This window comes from Cannabis sativa, chromosome 2, assembly GCF_029168945.1.
Source record: "Cannabis sativa cultivar Pink pepper isolate KNU-18-1 chromosome 2, ASM2916894v1, whole genome shotgun sequence".
NCBI lineage: Eukaryota > Viridiplantae > Streptophyta > Magnoliopsida > Rosales > Cannabaceae > Cannabis > Cannabis sativa.
The window spans coordinates 23886937-23909476 of record NC_083602.1 but is presented as its reverse complement, the minus strand read 5'-3'; the positions used below and the strand labels follow the sequence as shown (position 1 = coordinate 23909476).

General features: G+C 32.7%; 1 protein-coding gene and 2 long non-coding RNA genes across 3 annotated transcripts; all 3 read left to right on the top strand.

Annotated features, from left to right (window-relative positions):
• Positions 1-326: 326 nt before the first annotated feature.
• Positions 327-6521, top strand: LOC133034858 (auxin efflux carrier component 5-like). Its single transcript, XM_061110313.1, has 5 exons — positions 327-1096; positions 5179-5264; positions 5380-5537; positions 5883-5959; positions 6176-6521. Exons 1-5 carry the CDS (start codon positions 399-401, stop codon positions 6249-6251), a joined length of 1095 nt encoding a protein of 364 aa, XP_060966296.1. The 5' UTR covers positions 327-398; the 3' UTR covers positions 6252-6521.
• A 7721-nt stretch (positions 6522-14242) lies between these two features.
• LOC133033940 (uncharacterized) lies at positions 14243-15763 on the top strand. The gene is made up of 2 exons (XR_009685952.1): positions 14243-14342; positions 15499-15763. It is a non-coding gene; the product is annotated as an uncharacterized LOC133033940 (long non-coding RNA).
• A 4053-nt stretch (positions 15764-19816) lies between these two features.
• On the top strand, positions 19817-22200 carry LOC133033939 (uncharacterized). The gene is made up of 3 exons (XR_009685951.1): positions 19817-19980; positions 20845-20907; positions 22065-22200. It is a non-coding gene; the product is annotated as an uncharacterized LOC133033939 (long non-coding RNA).
• Positions 22201-22540: the final 340 nt, after the last annotated feature.

Below are 22540 nucleotides of genomic sequence, written 5' to 3'. Positions count from 1 at the left end.
AGAACAAGATGATGATGATTATATATAGTTTATAACATTATACTACAAGATGAAACCTGGTGAAAGTAACCTTACATTTTTATGCACTAACCAAAAAAAAACATACAATATATATATACACATATATGTCACCCTTTCGATCGGAATCCACAGCATATTATTACAGAATCGTATACACCCACCCACCTACTCATCAAATCCTCTCAATAATAAAAATAAAACAGAAAAAAATAATTCACTAAGGGAACAAATTAATTAATATTATGCCTTAAGCCTCACTCCATCTACACATACATAATATATAGTATTATAAATACCCAACTTCATACACCACAACATATGATATACAGTACAGCCAAAAAAAACACTACTCATCAAAGGAATAATATAGAAATAAAATGATAGGGTGGGTAGATGTTTACAAGGTGGTGGAAGCCATGGTTCCATTATACGTGGCCTTAATATTAGGTTATGGGTCAGTAAAATGGTGGAAAATTTTCAGTCCTGAGCAGTGTGATGCTATCAACCAATTCGTTTGTTTCTTCACTCTTCCACTCTTCACGTTCGAATTCACAGCCCACGTGGACCCTTTCGAGTGGAACTATAGGTTTATTGGGGCTGACGTTTTATCAAAGGCGATCACTGTGGCTTTGTTAGGTTTTTGGGCCAAGTGGAGTAGTAAAGGGAGTTATGGTTGGTCCATAACAAGCTTCTCACTTTGTAGTTTGACTAATTCTCTTGTCGTTGGAGTGCCTTTAGTGAAAGCCATGTATGGTCGTATGGGCATTGATCTTGTCGTTCAGTCTTCTGTCGTACAAGCCATTATTTGGCTCACTATTCTTTTGTTGGTGTTGGAGATTCGTCGTACGGGCATGGGTATTTCATCAAACGACAACAAAGTAGTTGTCGTTGGTGATTTGAGTAATAATAATAATAATAATAAGGATTTGGAAGGAAATAACGACGATGAAGATGCTGGTAGTGATGATCAACGGTCGTACTGGTTTTTCATGAAGGGTGTGTGGCTTAAATTGGCTTCCAATCCTAATTCATATGCTGTTTATATTGGCCTCTTTTGGGCTCTCATCGCCAACAGGTACGTTATTTATTTATTTATTTATTTTTTCAACATTATTCAATATTGCTTTATGGGTGTATATATATTTGGTACCTATATTTTATCTAAATATAGGTTTAGTACCTTGTATTTTCAATAATAATTATTTTGTAGTGTTTTTATAAAATCATACATATTCGGTACCCTAAACTCAAAATTTTTTAATAAAATTTTATCAATACAATCAAATTATCTTCAATTTTATAAATTCTAAATTTAAATTTAATTATTTGATTACATGTAATTGAGAACTATTTGGTCAAATTAATAAAATTATATTAATAATATTTTACTTTAAAGTACTAAATATGTACAATTTCAAAATATAAGATACTAAATAATATTATTATTAAAAATACCAGATGCCAAATATGTTTTTCGTGCAAAGAAAGAGTACTAAATGAGTATATATTTCCTTATTTTATAAGGATTATTATAATTGAGTAATATAATGTTTTAGAAAAACTAAACTTAAACCTGTGATTTCAACAAATTATTTTTATTGAAAATGGGTTCTAAAAGTAAGTTGTGAATGTGTATTATATTTGTGAGTGATATATGTGTGCACATATCATTCTCTGTGATGTTTTAAGAGAATATATGTAAAATTATATATATTTATTTGATATAGTGAAACGAGATATTTTTTTGATTTTTCTTAATTAAGTAGCTTATAAATTAAGCATAAAATTTAAATTTATATCGAAAACTAATAGTTTAAAATTTTTAATTTAATATATAGTTAAATTTTTGGTAAGTACCTATTCTCAAAAAAAAAAAAAAAAAAAAATTTGGTAAGTACCATACATTGGTAAAATATCCATTGAAAAGTATTTTATATATTTATATATATATATTGAAAAATTTTACAATGCAATCTCTAAAAAGAGTGCATATATAGATGTACCTTTATGTGTTTCAGGTAGAATTTTATAGGATAATTTTGTTTTATGTTCATGTATATTGTACATATTTAAGAAGGTGAATCAATGTACTTTCTATCAGTTTCGACATTCAAAAAAAAATTAGTCTATATTTTTTCATATTCGTGTACATTTCAGTTATTTAAGACATACATTCTATAAAATTTTGAGAAATTTAAAATAATTTATAACATAAAAAGTGTTCAAACATTCTATTTCATATGCATACCTATAAAATAAAAAAATCACGCGTACAATAAATTGTTTGAACTATGTTTTCAATATGTTAAAATTTTTTTAGTTTTTCAAAATTTTGCAAGATATCTTAAATGACTACAACGTATTGGACTATGTAAACAAATTGAACTAAAAAATTATCTTGAATACCGAAATAAATAAGAATGCATCAGTCTACCACTTTTAAAAGGGTACATTATAGAATCCTATAACTTTTATCTAATTACCAAAATCTTATTTTGTGTATTTTTATGGAATGTCGGTGGCAAAACTATACTTAAATAGTTTATTTTGTAATACTAATTAACTTCGTATGTAAAATATTTTAGTGACAAAACTTCATGCTCTTAGAAATTCGTTGCAATTTTCTCCCTGTTTAATTACTATCAATTAATAGTAAATAACATGTCAACATTATGTTAGTCCAAAATAATTTTAAATATGTTACTATAAAAATTTATTAAAATACAATTATAAATCATTAAAGTAAACTACCTACAAGAAAAACATTAAATTTTCTAATTTTTTTAACTGAATATAATTTTTAACCTAATTTCAATTTCAAGGTGTTATCCTAAAAGTGGGTGCACAAATGCACCCTTTTTGTGTTATCAATAATTGGATGGTTGTAATTGCAATTATCATATAATAATATATATCTTAATTATTTAAGATAATATTAAAATTGGTAAGGAATTCAAAATAATTTATAATATAAAAAGTAGAATTTAAACAGACTACATATCTTTTCAGAAAGAAAAAACAAACTACATGTATAAGTAAAAATAGCATGCGTGCAACAAACTGTTTGAATATTATTTTTGACACATAAATTATTTTGTTCTCTAATATCCCCTCAAAATGATAACTATTTTTGTTCACCAATCTTGAATCACCTTATGGGGTTCCATCTCAAAACCAATTGGTTATGAGTGGAGTAGCACATGTTCTTATATATAGCTTAATATTTTTACATTTAATCCATGTGGGATAAAATTCTCCAATAGTACACTATCTTAAAAAAATTGATATTATATTAAATATCCAAATAACAAAAACACTAATTACTGGAGCATTTGGTATGAGATTTAGACTTGATAGGGATGAGAATATAAAATTTAAATTATATTTGAATGACAAGGGGTTTGTATTTCCAAGTTAGTCTCACTTTTTAAATTAAAATGATGGCAATGTTAATCCCCTCAAATGCATGAGTTTCATATTCCCTCCAAGTCTACTCCCTCCAACTTTACTCTCTTCAACTCAAACTCACATAACAAGCACCCTATTAGGTGGCGTTTAATTGAAATGAATCAAAACATAACTAGAATAAAAATGACATTTCGATACTTTAAAATAAGATCAAAAAAATAAATAGAATAAAAATAATTTCATTTCCATTCTATTCTATTTTATTTTCTCCAACTAAACGTCACTTAAAGGGTATATTACATACATGCAGAGAGCACTATAAAGTATTCCTAATTTTTATTCTTAAAATTCAAATTGAAATAAAGTAATGCAAGTATAAATTTTAAAACTTTCATTTTAATATTTAATTTAATACTTTGTCGAGTATCTTAACTATTGTTTGAGTAAGGGTAAATACCATTTTGGACCTTCTGTTTTACAAAAGTTACCAATTGAACCCCGTATTTTGTTAAATGACAAAATGGACCCTGTATTTTTTAAAATAGTACAAATAGGACCCTAAATTGATTTTTTTGTCAAAATAAAGTTTAATTATAATCCAATCTAAAAGTGCTATGACAAAACTATTTACATTTTTTGTATCTGTTCGTATTAAGCATTATCTTCAAGTTGGTTGTATTAAAACAAAAGTTGTCAAAAATTAAGCTCAGGGTCCTATTTTTACTATTTTAGAAAATACAGGGTCCATTTTATCATTTAACAAAACACAGGACCTAATCTGTAACTTTTACAAAATACAAGGTCCAAAATGGTACCCGTTTGAGTAATGTACCAATTTAGTCAAACTTAAAACTTGACTTAACTTTCTTAATTGAATTATCGTATCGGTTGAACACAAGATTTGATAAATTATTGTAAAAAGTTCGTGAAAAATATTATGTGTTATTTCCACAGTAATAATTTTAGACAAAATTATATTATATATTCACTTTCTTTTATTTGTTTTAATTTTTAATTATTTTAGTTTTCATATTTTTTTTAAATATACCCATTTTATAGATGATGTCTCTATTAGATCCCATAGATTAATATAATGTAGCGTATATTGGACAACTCACTTAAAAAAGTGAGTACATTTTAATAAAAAACATAATATTAGAGTATTTTTAAATAATGGATAAAAAAAAATATTTTTCAAATAAGACTTAAAACGTAAAATGTCATAGGAAGCATAGGAATTTGAAAAAAAAAAAAACTATTTTTAGAAAAATATTACATTTTAGCAAAACAGTCTTTGGACAATTTTGGTGGACAATTGCTTTTATTTTATTTATAATTATTTGAGTGAAAGCGTAGCTCTATAAATATACCATGTGTTACTATTTGAGCGAGTATTTGGGTAGCGTTTGGCTGAAAGTAATGAAATAGAATGGAATGAAAGGAATCAATTTTTATTTCATTTTTTTGTTTGGTTATATTTTAAAGTATTAGAATGTGGAATGCAACTTTTTCTACTATTTTAGTGGAATGATTATTTCATTTTAAAGAAGAAGGAAAGACCATTCCAATATATGAAAAGAAAAAATTTAATAATTTTTTTATACATTTTAAATTTTATTTCATTCTATTTCTATTCCTATTCACATTCCTATATTGGTCATTAAATATATAGAACTCTATATTGAACTATACCATGTGCTTGCGTGTAATACATTTTTTAAAAGTTTTTGTTTTGACGCGCGCGCGTAGGTGGCATATTGAGATGCCAGGCATCTTCGACGGTTCAATTTTGATCATGTCGAAAGCTGGGACAGGCACTGCTATGTTTAGCATGGGTATGTATGTACTATGTATATATATATAATCTAATAAGTTATACATAAAACAATTGATGAGAAAATTATACATATACATATATATTACATAATGAATAATTATTAATTTTTGCAGGGATTTTCATGGCGATGCAAGAAAAGATAATTGGGTGTGGGGCTCGGCTAACTGTGATTGGCATGGTGTTGAGGTTTATAGCAGGACCAGCAGCTATGGCTATTGGATCCATTGCTGCCGGTTTGCATGGCGATGTTCTTCGCGTAGCTATTATTCAGGTACTTCTTTTCAACCATATAATAAATTACTTACCAAAGGATCAATCCATATGGAGTTTATATTATTTATCACTTTGGCACACAGTCAAATAACTGATGTAATTCTAAAAATGTGTTGTAATGCTATATTTTTAGGTTTCTGCAAAAATGTAAAAGACTCTTTTTTATAATATTGTGCTAAAAGTTAGATGAAATTTGGAAAAACATATAATATTGTCCAATTTTACATATAACAATTAATACATTATTACTATTATTTTTTAAAAACTATATTTAATTTAGTATTAAGGATTATATAGTATTTACAATATATATTATCATTTAGTGACTATTATTGTGATGCAGTCAGCGTTGCCGCAATCGATTACATCTTTTATATATGCCAAAGAGTACGGATTGCATGCCGATGTGCTTAGCACAGCGTAAGAATATCTTTCATATATACATAATAATATTCATTGTCTTACACTATATATATTTATTTATGTATATGTAACTAACGGTGTATAAAATATTCATCTTGCTTTTCTCTAAAGAATAATATTTCATTTTCATGTTATTACTTAATAAATTAAAAGTATGATATTATAAAATATTTAATTCAATTTATCTTGATATTGTTCACTTGTTTATTGCAGGGTTATCTTTGGAATGATCTTGTCTCTTCCGGTGCTAATCGCTTATTATGCACTTTTAGATTTATACATTAACTGACCCCTTTTTTAAACACCTTATTAATTTGTGTTGACATGAATTTGTAATGTATTATGTATTCATTATAATTGGCCCATATGTTGTTTATCTACGTAACATAGTCAACTTATATTAATTAACTTATAATAAAGATATATAGAATGAAAATTTCTTAATGGTGCTTTGAGGCGGTTGTTATTAGTGTGATTTGCTAGTGTAATTTCATATGGAATCTCGCGTATTTTATTTTGAAAATTGTTGACCATGAATTTGGCAATAAAATATATGTTGTTGGGAAAATTGAGATATTAAATGTAAATATGAAACCAATAATGTTATTAACTCTATGCTTTAAAATACAAGGATTATAATAAAAATTAAATAATGTTGTAATTCTATTACAAAAATACATATAAAATTCAGAATAACAGATAAAGAGGAGAACACAACTCAAAGACTATAAGCAATAAGTAAATAACACAAAGTAAATTGTATAAATTATAAATTATTGGGGTTTTTATAAAAATATTGGATTTTCGGCAAAAACTTATAATTTTACTGTCACGCAGAATTTTTTACAAAAATACAATTCTTTTATAAAACAAATCTAAAACAACAAGACGGAACAATTAAAAATAACAATGGAAAAACTAAAAAAATAACCGTGAAACAACAGTTAAAACCTAACACAGTATACAGTATAAAACTTACACAGTATTTTTTTTTTAAACAAAAAAATTCCCTCACAGTAGAAAAGAAAAAAAAATTGAAAATTTGAGTATGTAGTATAAAAACTCCTATTTAAAATCTTAAGATTTGAAAATGATGAATATTTATTTTTTCAAAAATGTGATATTTTATCATTAAATCTTAATAGATTTTTTAAGAAACAAGATATTGTTAATTAAAGTTTATATTTTAAAAAATAGAGCTATTTTATTTAAATTTTTAAGATTAAAAAAATATAAAATATCTATTTTGATATTCTATCTTAAAAGGAAATTTTAGGAAATAAAATATCATTAATGCATATATATATGTAAATTTCAAAATTTATACATATAATTAAAATTAGATATTTTTGAAATTAAATATTTAGTTATTTATAAAAAAATTATTTAAAAATTATATTTTAATAAAGATAGTCAAATTGCATAATAATCCTATTTTTTCTATCTATTTGCTATTAGTGTTTTTTATTTGAATTTTTTTTTTTTATAAAACTATTATTTAATATGATCTAAATAAATGTGGTTAATTTGATGATGGATCTTATGATTCATAATAATTACATACATTTGTTGATAGATAAATCAAATAATTTGTATCAAACAAGTAAATTTGTAATTTTTCTTTCATTTGTGGCATAACTTAAAAATATATTAGGACCATTCAAATCTTATTTTTATATGTGAGTCCTTAATTGTTTTTGTGCTTATATGCATAAAGAGCACATTTAATTTAGATAATTAAAAGGACTAGGTTGCTAAATAAAACTTCACTTTTAGTAGTAGTTTTATTTAGGCCTAATAATATTGTACTTATTCAATTAATAATAATTATTTATAAAATGATTAAATTCTTCTTTTTGAACTCAACCCTCCCTCACATGAATCACCCAATTATATAGGTTCATTTGCAATTTTTTAAATAATTGTATTAGGCTAGCTAATTATACTAGTTTAACCTAATACAATTGAATAGCAACATAATTAATTTTAAAATATATGAATTAATATTTATTAGGTTATTTTGAAATTAATTTAAGAAAAACTCATTTAATTTAATAAATAAATTTTGGTCAACTAAAATAAATGTATTTTTCAATTAATTAAATAGAAAAATATATTAAAGTTGAGAAATTATTTATTAATTTTCTAGGTCAACTTAAATTAGATTATCTTCGCACATATATATCAAAGAAAAAAAAATATAAGTTGAAGAATTATTTATATTAATTCTTTTAACAACTTAAATTGGAATATTGTTTTTAATGTAACATATATACTAATTTTGAATTTTATATTAGTAATTCAAAATTTATATATGTATCTATTCTATATAAAATGTCGTTATGTAACAAAATTCTTAGTTTAACGGTATTATTTTAGTTTCCTACGTTAACTTTAACAAAATATCCTTAACTTAACAGAATATTTTTTGTTAATTTTATAATATTATTATATATATTTAAAAATAAAAATTATATAGATATTTTATATAAGAAAATTTAAATTTAAATTTAAAATACTTAAAATATTGTAGATATTTTATATAACAAAATTTCAATTATAAATATTTTATATTAGTCTTCTGGTCATATTTAGCGTAACGCAGGTTTTCGTTAACTATATTAAAGCGTAAATCGTGATGGATTTGCACAGAAAATAAAAGCAACAAAGGAAAAAAAAATAAGAACATAAAGCTTTTTTACATGGTTTTGCAGTTAAAATTCTGCATAGTCCACGAGTCAATCTTATTAGATTTCTGATACAATTCGAGGGCTTTTTCTCTAAAAGATTTTGTATCCCTTTTTCAGTGTATCCTGCTCTTATTTATAGTTACACTGGAGGGCAGTTACTTACAAATCAGGCTGATATCTTACAACAATAATCCCCTAAAATTGTGGGATTTAATCACGTCCCACGTAAAATAAATGCAGTTATTATTTAAAAATCACACAGCTGTTATTGTTCGGTTTTACCAGGTTAATGCATACCTGTATTAAATACGTTGCAAAGCATATCATTCTGGGACATCTCGCTGGGAACATAGCAATAATAACTCTGGTAGCAAGCTAGAGCTTTTCCCATGTCTTTTCGAGGTTGATAATATAAATCTCGTTGTTTCTGAGATTGAAGACATAGCGCCCCCTTGACTATTGGGAATATTTTATCAGGATCTAGATTTACTAACAAGTATGTTGATTAACATCCTAAATATGAATTCTCTAAAATAATAAAAATAAACACATAAGGGTTTAAGAAAACCTTACATTGATTGCAGCAGAATATAATGACTCCTTCCGTTCAAGATCTCTAGCCCTTGATTCATTTCTGTAGCAGAGCATTATCAAGATTTGAACATGGATCTCTTTCTATCCTTCGGGTTTGGTTACCACCGTCTTACTCACTATGATTGAGTACTTGACTTGCTATGTGTGGGCACGATACTCATTCACTCAAGGTTTCGAATTGTGGAAGAACAATAAAGGAGGTGAAATCACTAAGGAAGGAACTCTCTCATCTAGGTTGGTTGAATAGTCAAGTTGACACTAGTTAGATGAGTGAGAGTATCATGTTCCTTTTATAGTGTTTCAACTAGGGCTTAGGGTTGAATTAAATGGATTAAAAAAGAATAAAATATTGGGCGAAAATCCACATCACAGCCGTACACTTTAAAACCGATTTCTAGTTAGATTTTTGCCACTTTATTTCAACCACTTATTCTTCTTTTCAATAATATTATATTTTCCAATTCAATCCTATAAATGTCAAAACTATTTATTTAATAATTTTAATTAATTACTAAATAGAATTTTCATTTATGTAATCTATTATAATTAGACCATGCAAAGTCTCTTAATTAAAAAATTGATCCCAAAACCTCTTTTCTTCACAATTAAGCCCTTGCTTAGTGAAAATTCATAAATAAGACATAGTCTAATTTTAGAATTATAATTGATTAATTAAAATCAATTAACTGAGTCTGCAAGCAGTATTATCTCAACTAGTGAGGGGGCCAGGGGCCTATATAACCGAGCTTTCAATAAGTAGATCCAGAAGTCACCAAGTAAATTCTCAATTTATTAATTCCGCCTTGCGCCACTATAGATTTGGAATTGAATAACACTCTCAGTTATATAGAACGCTCTATATGTACCACGATGTAGATACGTTATGATTATCCATTGGTACAATCCTAAAAGTCAAGGATCCTCTATAGATCATATACACTGAATAGGGACAAATTTACCGTTTTACCATTCAATGTATTTTATTCTTAAAACACTTAGCAACCTATAAATGATATTTCAGTAAACTAATATAATTACTGAAATGGGATCTCAATCATTTATTTCTATTCAGCCAAGCTCAAAGAAATTCATCGTTTCACTTCTAAATACCTATAGAAGCTATAGATTCCATATCTATGATCAGCGCTCCCACTAAATTAAACTACCATGTTCCCAAGATGTAAGTATCCACCAGAACCAAAAGTTAGCTTCCACGAACAACTCAAAGAACATAAATAGTACAACTAAGTTGAACCTAACTGTAAAGACCACATATGATTAATACTTTGAATTATTAAATAATTAGGGTTTATGTATGAGATTTTATTATTTTGATAATAATACAATTATGGGAATTTATTTGAGTTCGTATATATTTATTACGCTATATATGTAAATTTCTCAATTTCTGTGATTGTGTTCGGAAGCTGTGGAAAGCGGCGTTGGGCCTTTAGAGAGTCTTATTTTATTTAATTTAGAGTTATATCGGGGTATTATTGTTAGATAATAGAGGCGTTAGAATTTTCGGGATTTTATAATTGACCATTTTACCCTTGTTAGTCATAATAGGTTTATTTTAATCAAGAGGGGCATTTAGGTCTTTTTACTAATGGCTTTTTGTCCTTTGTGCATTGTATATTAATAGTTAATATTTATTAAATGGGTTTTAGATATATAGAAAAGAGGTTGATTATAAGCTGAAAAAGGAAAACCTAGAATTCTCCATTTCTCTCCCTCTCATTCGAACACCAAGGGAATCAGCTGGGTTTTTTTTGGCTGTGATTAATTCATCTCTAGGCAATCTTGACTGTGTAGAGAATCTCAATTCAAGGTATACCTCTATCTCCCTCTCCTTCATGAATTTTTCTATGGTTTAGAGTAAGGTTAAGCTTGAATTTTCGATATTTAGGTTGATGTAGGAGTTAGGGTGGTTTAATTTCGTGTCTTAGGGTTAGAATAGGTTTATGTGGTTGATTTGAAAGGTTATGGAAGGCTTTGTAGAGATTTGGCTAAGGTTTGAGTTTAAAAACTCAAACCTTGATCTTTAATGGTGAATTGATGTTCAGTGGTTGTTATTGAGATTTGTTGCTTGGAACTGGTTTATTTTAGTGCATACAGGTGTTCTGGAAAGTATTGAAAAGTTTGGGATTAATGTGAGTTGTGGGGGTCGGATTTTTGGTTGCCAGTTCAGAACTGGAATTCCGGTTCCTGGGAGCCTGCGTCAACCGGTCGACCGGTTGGTCCTAGGAACCGGACTTCTGGTTGGGAACCGGCCTGCTGGTTGGGGCTTTTTCCCGAGCCCTAGTTTTTCCCGTTTTTAAATAATTTAGGGTATTTGCATCTTAATTATCGATAGGGCTAAGTTTAGTTTCTATTTTAAATCCCCGATAAGTGTTTAGCGAGTCTCTCATCGGATTTTGAACATTATGGTTTAGGGCCCTGTAAAACGTCGAGCTGCACTTCCACTCAGGCTGACCGGCGCACTTGAGCACGGAACGAGGTAAGATAGCGTAAGAATATATATATATATGAATGTATATGCTTGTTTTGATTGTTATGCTACTGGCACGAATATAAAATGATTATTAGAGTGTTAGTACAGTATTGTATGTTAATGTGGTTACGGTGTTACCAACACGAGTACCCAGGGTACGTCGTGTTCGTGGTACAACACTTAGTAATTTCCGGGAGTACTATTAGGGCTCTACCAACACAAGTACAGAGTTGGTACTTTAGTACATTTGGTACAGTAGTCGTACTTCCCTTAAGAACGTTCTTAACCATTTAGTGAGCTTGGTTAATGAGCTCAGGGCGGCTTAATCATAAGGCCGGCGTTGCTGTACTTTTATATATATTTCTTGCATATCTTACTGAGTCTGTTGACTCATCAGTTTGCTACCTTGTGTAGGTAAAGGAAAAGCAAAGCTGGAGGAACAGTGAGGCAGAACTCGGCATGATTGTACATATCGCGGCAGTGCAACCTGGAGAGTTTCGATTTCTTAGTATTTTGGAGTCTGTATTTTGAGGATGCATGTCCGCTAAACTTTTAAAAAAAAATAAATAAATATATATGTATATAGTAGTAAAGTACTTTTAACTTGTAGTTTGATACTCGGGATCCCGATCCATGTGATTATTAATATATAAATTATTAAAATTAATTTTTGAGTTTATTATTACAAATACGGGCGTTACAGTTTGGTATCAGAGCCACTGGGTTGTCCACTGAAGACCGTCAAGATATGTACAATCAAGGCTAGTGTCGAGTTCAACTCACGGTTCCGTAAGCTTTATTTCTTTTTGTTTTTTGCAAACTGTTTTAAGATATGTTGTGTTATATATATGATTAATTAAGATGTTTTACATCTTAATGGCGGTCTTGAAAATATTTTGACCACTGTCTGACCTACGTGCCTTGTGGGTTCGCAGGCTAAGTCCTAAATAATGGACGACCAGCGAAACGTTAGAAGGCAGGGTGAATTGGTTGAGACCGGATGTAATACCCAGAATTAAGAAATGGATTAGCAAAACCCTAACTAGATAATTATGTATAATTGAGGAATTATATTATTATATAGTTCAATATATGTGATTTTATATGAATTTTAATATATTAAAGACCCCGTTGGTGAGCCAGGGGTATTTTGGTAATTATGACCCGAGAAGGGTAAAATGATGAAATTAATTTAATTACGTGCCTAATAGAACTATATTATTATATAGTATGCCTGTGTTGTCTTTTCAGGTGTGTTCTGATAGGTTAGCGCGGTATAGTCACAACCGGGAATTTCGGGCCGAACTGGGTTCGGGCCCGAAATGTAAATTGGATTGATTATTTGGCATTTTATTTGATGAATGATAATCTGAAATTTATTTGAAATTAATTCAGTATTGAATGACTATTTTACCCTTGTGAGGGTGTATGTGGGTATTTAAGCCCTAAGGGCATTTTGGTCATTTGACCCCTAATTACTATGTTTGGAAAATGTGATTTTTGAGGAAATGAAATGTTAATTTCTGGTGGCTTTCCCCTCTCAACCGAACCCTCTCATCCTCTCTAACCCTCTTCTTCTTCAAACTTGATTTTTGAGAAGAAAGCTTGATTTTTAGCTTGGTTTGGAAGCTTGATTTGTGTTGGAAGCTTGGAGCTTGTTGGAGCAAGAGATTAAGGTAGCTTTCCATGATCTTAAATTTGTTTTTGCTTGCTGAATTTTAGTGTTGAAAATGCATGACTATGATGGTAATGAAGATGATAATTACATGTTGCATGAGATGATGTTCTTTTGTTAATTTAAGTGAGTTTTGCTTGAATTCTTTGTGTGTTGGTTGTTTGAGCTCTAGATGGAGTTCTAGGGTTTCTTCTTTATTTTAAATTCAAAGTATTTGATGATGATTGTTGCTGGAAAATATTGGAAAGATGTTGGTTTGAAGCTCAAGTTTAGAGCTTGAAGTTTTGGAGTTTAAGGCATGATTTTAATTATTGTGCAATCTAAAATTATGGGGTTTATTGTTGGTTTTTAATGCATAAATATGTGTTTTAGACCCTATAATATTTGCCAGCTGTTGTAAGTAGATTAATTGTGATTTTGGTTGTGAAAAGCAAGCTTGAGTTCATGGAACTCAAGCTTGGTGCTTTAATGGCACTTTTTGATTTTTAGTGCAATTGTTGGGTTTAAGTTGTGGAATATGTTTATTATGACATATATTGATGCTCTGGAAAGTTTGGGAATGTTTGGGGATGATTTGAGTGAGTTTTGGGGGTTTAAAGATTGAGAAATTTCGTGTTCTCTGCCCAGACAACCGGAATTCCGGTTGGTTCATCCGGAATTCCGGTTGGAGTTCATCGGGAAATGCTGAATTTTGTTTCGGCCATAACTTTGACTCGGGACTCCGTTTGGGACGTTCTTTATACCGTTGGAAAGCTCTTTTCGAGCTCTATGTGATTATCTGTATTTGAAATGCCATGAATTTATTTTATGAATGTGAAATCAGGGGTTAACCCTATTTGTGAAAATCCCGGATTGTGTGACTAGGATTACCGGCACCTGGTCAGGAGCACCCGGGGATTCAGAATCTCTGCCTTTGCGGGACAACAGGTAAGACAGTAGTTGCACGTAGAGATATGCACGGTGGTGCTTATATTGAATATTATATTGGTGATAATTAGAAATCGAGATTAGGGTTATTACCCTAAAGTGAGCGGTTTAATGGCCTAGGGTTATTACCCTAGTAATTACTAATGTGTAAATGCTATGCCATGCTAAATATATTGTAATAAAGAATTATGCGCACAAGGCATAATTAAGTTAGACTCGGTAAATTAGTACCTTGAGTTTGATAGTAATGCGGTCTAGGGTTATTACCCTAGAATTTATGTGAAGGTAAGAAAGTCATGATGTACAATAATATTACTAATCAAGTGAAAGCATGAATTAGGGTTATTAATCTCTATAATTGATATTTTGAGCATACAATGATATGTTATATGAGAGACTATTTGGTATGTAATTTAGGGTTATTACCCTAAGATTCTATATGTGTTTTGATATCTATTGATACATGCATATATTTCAAGAGTTATGTGCATAAGACATAACTTGGTTAGACCTGGTATATTACTAGGATAAACCACTGAAAGAACGTAATGTATGGATTACGTAAATATATATGAATAGGGTTATGCGAGCAAGGGATAACCAGGTTAAACTCGGTAATTATAATCGAGATAAACCTTACTAAGGCCTTATTGTAAATAGACGTGTGAGCGCAACACGTAGGTCTATGCTACATAGACATATATAGACGTGTGGGAGCAACACGTAGGTCTATGCTACATAGACATATATAGGCGTGTGAGCGTAACACGCAGGTATATAGCAAATAGACAAATAGTGCAGTGGCACCAATAATTATATGATAAATATATATGTTGAGACTAAGGGTTATGTGCTCAAGGCATAACCAGGTTGGACTCGGCAACAAGATCCGAGATGAACTGATCTAAGGCCTTATTGTAAATAGACGTGTGAGAGCAACACGTGGGTCTACGCCACGTAGACATAAATAGACGTGTGAGCGCAACACGTAGGTCTACGCCACGTAGACATAAATAGGCATGTGTGCGTAACATGCAGGTCTGTGTCACACAAACAAAATTGAATAGCATTGTTGTTTATATTGTATGATGAGCATATTATTGATATGTTTTATACTGTCTTGCTGGGCTTGGCTCACGGGTGCTCTACTGTGCAGGAAAGGGTAAGTCAGTGGCTGATCAACCATGAGTTTGAGGAGCAAGATGAAGAATGTACATGTTCAAGCCATATCAGACCAAGCGGGTTAAGGGTCTATCAGTGATGAACTTTTGAATTCTATTTTGCCGTTTAGGTCGGCTAGAAATAAATGACTTGTAATAGCGTTTGTAAATATTTTTGGGATCCCAACTATTTTAAAAGTTTTAAATATATTACAAGTTTATTTTCTTTCTGTTTAATATAAAAGTTTAAATTCTGCGCTATTTTGATTAGTAATCCCGTTTAGGGGATTAGGGTTTCATAAGTATTTTGGGTAGCGTGCCTAATTATTTAGGGCGTTACAATTTGGTATCAGAGCACCAAGGTTTTTAAACTTCCTGTAGATTGGCCGAACATGTACATTCGTCGTCAGAGATAGGCTCGACTCATGGTGCAGTAAGTATTGAGAGTAAATACTTGACTGTATATGTGATCATCTGTTTACTGCTTTCCATTTTAGGCAGTATGCAAGCATCTAGAGTATGTATGTGTTATGTGATGCCATGCTATAAATGCTAATTGTTTATGTAAATATGTATGAGCTAAATAGATGAGTAAGGGTTTAAGGCATTAAGTGCGTAAGTGTGGTATTGGTGCTTAATTCGCTGGGGTTGTTGATTACAGGGGTACTAGTAGTGGACCCTCTTTAATCATCTAGACCACAGGGTGAGTTAGTAGAGCTTGGTGTAGACCAAACCAATTCACCGCACTGCCCCCACCTCCGCGGAATCCGGGGAAATAATGCGGAGGTTGGCAATGCTAATCCTCCTGCTGAATGGCAGCAGATGTTTCAAGAAATGCGAAGTGTCATACTTCGTCAAGAAGAAGACCGACAGCCCCTGTTGATCAAGTGTTACCACCAGCACCTGTGCCAGTGGTGGGTAACCAGGGGTTTGTTATGCCGCATTGAGACTCAGTGTTTGAACGGTTCGTGAAGCTACAACCTCCGACTTTTCTAGGAGGTATTGACATAATTAAGGCCAAGCAGTGGATGAAGAGAGGACTGAATGCCACAATCAGTCGGGACTTGAAGGTTACCACTTCATATGACACTTTGTACAAGAAAGTGATAGAGCTAGCCTTAATTGTTGAGGAGGCTGAATAATCTGTAATAAATGAGCAGACCGCAAAGGATGCCGTCATGACATCGAATCCGCCTGCTAGTGGTAACGTCAATAAGGGGACCGACAGTGGCAACCCTGATTACAAACGGAAGGCTGAGGCTTTCGAAGTATCAGGGAGTAATAGAAAGTATCGGGGAAATTGAGGTGACCGTCAAGGTCACAAATCCTCTTTCAAGTCATATTTTGAATGTCCAAAATGTAAGAATCACCATCAAGGTGAAAGATGGACCAAAGCTACGTAGTATATTTGATATAGGTTATATGAATCGGACGTTCCAAGATTACCTGATTAGATGTGTGATCGTGTTTATCGGTGACATCTTGGTGTAATCTGAATCAGATAAAGAGCATGAATTGCATCTCAGAGCAGTTTTGCAAAGATTACGGGATCACAAGCTTTATGCTAAGTTCAAAATGTGTGAATTCTGGTTATCTCGTATCTCATTTTTGGGGCACATAGTGGATAAAGATGGGATCATGGTGGATCCGACAATAATTGAAGCTGTTCGGGATTGGCCAGTACCGAAGTCAGCTACAGAGGTCAGAAGTTTTCTGGGTTTGGCTGGTTATTATCGTCGGTTCGTTGAGGGTTTTTCAAAGATTGTTGTACACTTAACAGAGCTGACCCAAAAGAACCAGAAGTTTGTTTGGACTGATCGGTGTGAGAAAAGTTTCCTGGAGTTAAAGCAACGCTTGATTACCGCTCCTGTACTAACTCTTCCTTCAGATAAGGAAAAGTTTGTGGTATATTGTGATGCCTCGAGACAGGGTCTCGGCTGTGTGCTTATGCAGGCTGGGAGGGTAATAGCTTATGCTTCTCGGCAGTTAAAGGAGTACGAGCAGAGGTACCCTTCTCACGATCTAGAACTCGCAGTAGTGGTATTTGCGCTAAAGATTTGGCGGCATTACCTTTATGGCGAGAAATGTGAGATATACACTGATCATAAAAGTCTGAAATACTTCTTTACCCAGAAAGACCTGAATATGAGACAGAGGCGTTGGCTAGAGTTGGTGAAGGATTATGATTGTGAGATCCTTTATCACCCTGGTAAGGCCAACGTGGTTGCTGATGCCTTAAGTAGAAATGGTCAGAGACAGTTAAATACGGTGAAGCAAATCTCCCAGCAGCTAGCAAATGAGATGACTCGAGCTAAGATTAAGTTGGTTGCAGGGTAATTAGCTAATATTACCCTGCAATCTACTCTTTTGGAGCGAATCAAAGAAGCACAAGTGCAAGATTCAGAATTAGTAAAAACTCGAGTTAGGGTTTCGGCTGGGAAGGCTAGTGACTCCTCAATAGATGAAACAGGAATGTTGAGATTTGGGAATCGAGTTTGTGTGCCCATGGATGAGAACATCAAGAAAGAGATCATGGATGAATCTCACACGACTCTTTATTCAGTTCATCTAGGGTCAACAAAGATGTACCAAGACCTGAAAGCCATGTTCTGGTGGCCAGGCATGACGAATGACATCGCAGAATATGTTGCCAAATGCCTTACGTGTCAGCAAGTGAAAGCTGAGCACCGGCGACCTGCAGGGTTGCTGCAACCACTGAATATACCAGAGTGGAAATGGGAAGACATTGCTATGGACTTTGTGGTAGGTATGCCTAGAACCACGGGACAATTTGACTCTGTGTGGGTCATAGTGGACAGGTTTACAAAGTCTGCTCACTTTTTACCTGTTCGGACGAATTTCTCCATTGACCAGTATGCTGAGTTGTATGTTAGAGAAATTGTTCGTCTGCATGGTGTCCCAAAGTCCATTTTGTCGGATAGAGATCCGAAGTTTACATCAAGATTCTGGAAAAGTCTGCATCAAGCTATGGGAACTCAGTTAAAGTTCAGCACAATTTTTTATCCTCAGACGAATGGGCAATCCGAGAGGACCATTCAGATTTTAGAGGACATGATACGGGCATGTGTGCTTGACTTTGAGGGATCATGGGTAAAGTACCTTCCCCTGATCGAGTTTTCTTATAATAACAGCTATCAGGCAACAATCGGGATGGCCCCTTATGAACTTTTATATGGAAGAAAGTGTAGATCGCCCATTCACTGGGATGAAGTGGGTGAAAGAAAGTTCTTGGGTCCCGAAGCTGTTAAAAAAAACAAGTGAGGCAGTTGATAAGATTAGAGCGCGAATGCTCGCGGCTCAGAGTAGGCAGAAGAGTTATGCCAATCCAAAGCGCAGAGATATTGATTTTCAGGTCGGGGACATGGTATTTCTCTGAATATCTCCGATGAAAGGCATAAAACGCTTTGGGAAGAAAGGAAAGCTTAGCTCGAGGTTCATTGGACCTTTTGAAATCCTTGAGAGGATAGGGCAAGTAGCGTACAGGTTGGCTACATAATGTGTTTCATGTTTCAATGCTTCGGAAGTATGTCTCAGACTCGTCCCTTGTTCTGAGTTATGAAGCATTGGAACTTCAGCTGGACTTGTCATACGAAGAATAACCAGTGCAGATACTTGATAGAAGAGAGAGTCTTGAGAAGCAAGACAGTGGCACTGGTGAAAGTACTGTGGAAGAACAGTAAGGTAGAAGAGGCAACCTGGGAACTCGAGACGGATATGCAACAGAAATATCCGGAGTTGTTCAGGTATATTTCGGGACGAAATTTCTATAAGGAGGGGGTAATTGTAATACCCAGAATTAAGAAATGGATTAGCAAAACCCTAACTAGATAATTATGTATAATTGAGGAATTATATTATTATATAGTTCAATATATGTGATTTTATATGAATTTTAATATATTAAAGACCCCGTTGGTGAGCCAAGGGTATTTTGGTAATTATGACCCGAGAAGGGTAAAATGATGAAATTAATTTAATTACGTGCCTAATAGAACTATATTATTATATAGTATGCCTGTGTTGTCTTTTCAGGTGTGTTCTGATAGGTTAGCGCGGTATAGTCACAACCGGGAATTTCGGGCCGAACTGGGTTCGGGCCCGAAATGTAAATTGGATTGATTATTTGGCATTTTATTTGATGAATGATAATCTGAAATTTATTTGAAATTAATTGAGTATTGAATGACTATTTTACCCTTGTGAGGGTGTATGTGGGTATTTAAGCCCTAAGGGCATTTTGGTCATTTGACCCCTAATTACTATATTTGGAAAATGTGATTTTTGAGGAAATGAAATGTTAATTTCTGGTGGCTTTCCCCTCTCAACCGAACCCTCTCATCCTCTCTAACCCTCTTCTTCTTCAAACTTGATTTTTGAGAAGAAAGCTTGATTTTTAGCTTGGTTTGGAAGCTTGATTTGTGTTGGATGCTTGGAGCTTGTTTGAGCAAGAGATTAAGGTAGCTTTCCATGATCTTAAATTTGTTTTTGCTTGCTGAATTTTAGTGTTGAAAATGCATGACTATGATGGTAATGAAGATGATAATTACATGTTGCATGAGATGATGTTCTTTTGTTAATTTAAGTGAGTTTTGCTTGAATTCTTTGTGTGTTGGTTGTTTGAGCTCTAGATGGAGTTCTAGGGTTTCTTCTTTAATTTAAATTCAAAGTATTTGATGATGATTGTTGCTGGAAAATATTGGAAAGATGTTGGTTTGAAGCTCAAGTTTAGAGCTTGAAGTTTTGGAGTTTAAGGCATGATTTTAATTATTGTGCAATCTAAAATTATGGGGTTTATTGTTGGTTTTTAATGCATAAATATGTGTTTTAGACCCTATAATATTTGCTAGCTGTTGTAAGTGGATTAATTGTGATTTTGGTTGTGAAAAGCAAGCTTGAGTTCATGGAACTCAAGCTTGGTGCTTTAATGGCACTTTTTGATTTTTAGTGCAATTGTTGGGTTTAAGTTGTGGAATATGTTTATTATGACATATATTGATGCTCTGGAAAGTTTGGGAATGTTTGGGGATGATTTGAGTGAGTTTTAGGGGTTTAAAGATTGAGAAATTTCGTGTTCTCTGCCCAGACAACCGGAATTCCGGTTGGTTCATCCAGAATTCTGGTTGGAGTTCATCGGGAAATGCTGAATTTTGTTTCGGCCATAACTTTTGACTCGGGACTCCGTTTGGGACGTTCTTTATACCGTTGGAAAGCTCTTTTCGAGCTCTATGTGATTATCTGTATTTGAAATGCCATGAATTTATTTTATGAATGTGAAATCAGGGGTTAACCCTATTTGTGAAAATCCCGGATTGTGTGACTAGGATTACCGGCACCTGGTCAGGAGCACCCGGGGATTCAGAATCTCTGCCTTTGCGGGACAACAGGTAAGACAGTAGTTGCACGTAGAGATATGCACGGTGGTGCTTATATTGAATATTATATTGGTGATAATTAGAAATCGAGATTAGGGTTATTACCCTAAAGTGAGCGGTTTAATGGCCTAGGGTTATTACCCTAGTAATTATTAATGTGTAAATGCTATGCCATGCTAAATATATTGTAATAAAGAATTATGCGCACAAGGCATAATTAAGTTAGACTCGGTAAATTAGTACCTTGAGTTTGATAGTAATGCGGTCTAGGGTTATTACCCTAGAATTTATGTGAAGGTAAGAAAGTCATGATGTACAATAATATTACTAATCAAGTGAAAGCATGAATTAGGGTTATTAATCTCTATAATTGATATTTTGAGCATACAATGATATGTTATATGAGAGACTATTTGGTATGTAATTTAGGGTTATTACCCTAAGATTCTATATGTGTTTTGATATCTATTGAATACATGCATATATTTCAAGAGTTATGTGCATAAGACATAACTTGGTTAGACCTAGTATATTACTAGGATAAACCACTGAAAGAACGTAATGTATGGATTACGTAAATATATATGAATAGGGTTATGCGAGCAAGGCATAACCAGGTTAAACTCGGTAATTATAATCGAGATAAACCTTACTAAGGCCTTATTGTAAATAGACGTGTGAGCGCAACACGTAGGTCTATGCTACATAGACATATATAGACGTGTGGGAGCAACACGTAGGTCTATGCTACATAGACATATATAGGCGTGTGAGCGTAACACGCAGGTATATAGCAAATAGACAAATAGTGCAGTGGCACCAATAATTATATGATAAATATATATGTTGAGACTAAGGGTTATGTGCTCAAGGCATAACCAGGTTGGACTCGGCAACAAGAACCGAGATGAACTGATCTAAGGCCTTATTGTAAATAGACGTGTGAGAGCAACACGTGGGTCTACGCCACGTAGACATAAATAGACGTGTGAGCGCAACACGTAGGTCTACGCCACGTAGACATAAATAGGCATGTGTGCGTAACATGCAGGTCTGTGTCACACAGACAAAATTGAATAGCATTGTTGTTTATATTGTATGATGAGCATATTATTGATATGTTTTATACTGTCTTGCTGGGCTTGGCTCACGGGTGCTCTACTGTGCAGGAAAGGGTAAGTCAGTGGCTGATCAACCATGAGTTTGAGGAGCAAGATGAAGAATGTACATGTTCAAGCCATATCAGACCAAGCGGGTTAAGGGTCTATCAGTGATGAACTTTTGAATTCTATTTTGCCGTTTAGGTCGGCTAGAAATAAATGACTTGTATTAGCGTTTGTAAATATTTTTGGGATCCCAACTATTTTAAAAGTTTTAAATATATTACAAGTTTATTTTCTTTCTGTTTAATATAAAAGTTTAAATTCTGCGCTATTTTGATTAGTAATCCCGTTTAGGGGATTAGGGTTTCATAAGTATTTTGGGTAGCGTGCCTAATTATTTTGGGCGTTACAATGGAGGTGGTCGGGGTGGTAGAAATCCCCAAAACCCCCGTGGACGCAGTAGAGGCCGCGGTCGAGTCCCGAGAGGTGGACAGGAGAATCCACCTCAGGCCCCTGTTGATTGGGAACAAAGGTTTGCTGAG

Coding starts and splice junctions, on each gene's coding strand:
- LOC133034858 (XM_061110313.1), top strand. CDS start 399: ATGATAGGGTGGGTAGATGTTTACAAGGTGGTGGAAGCCATGGTTCCA. Junction 5,538..5,882: donor TTCGCGTAGCTATTATTCAG/GTACTTCTTTTC, acceptor ATTGTGATGCAG/TCAGCGTTGCCGCAATCGAT. Junction 5,960..6,175: donor GCCGATGTGCTTAGCACAGC/GTAAGAATATCT, acceptor TGTTTATTGCAG/GGTTATCTTTGGAATGATCT.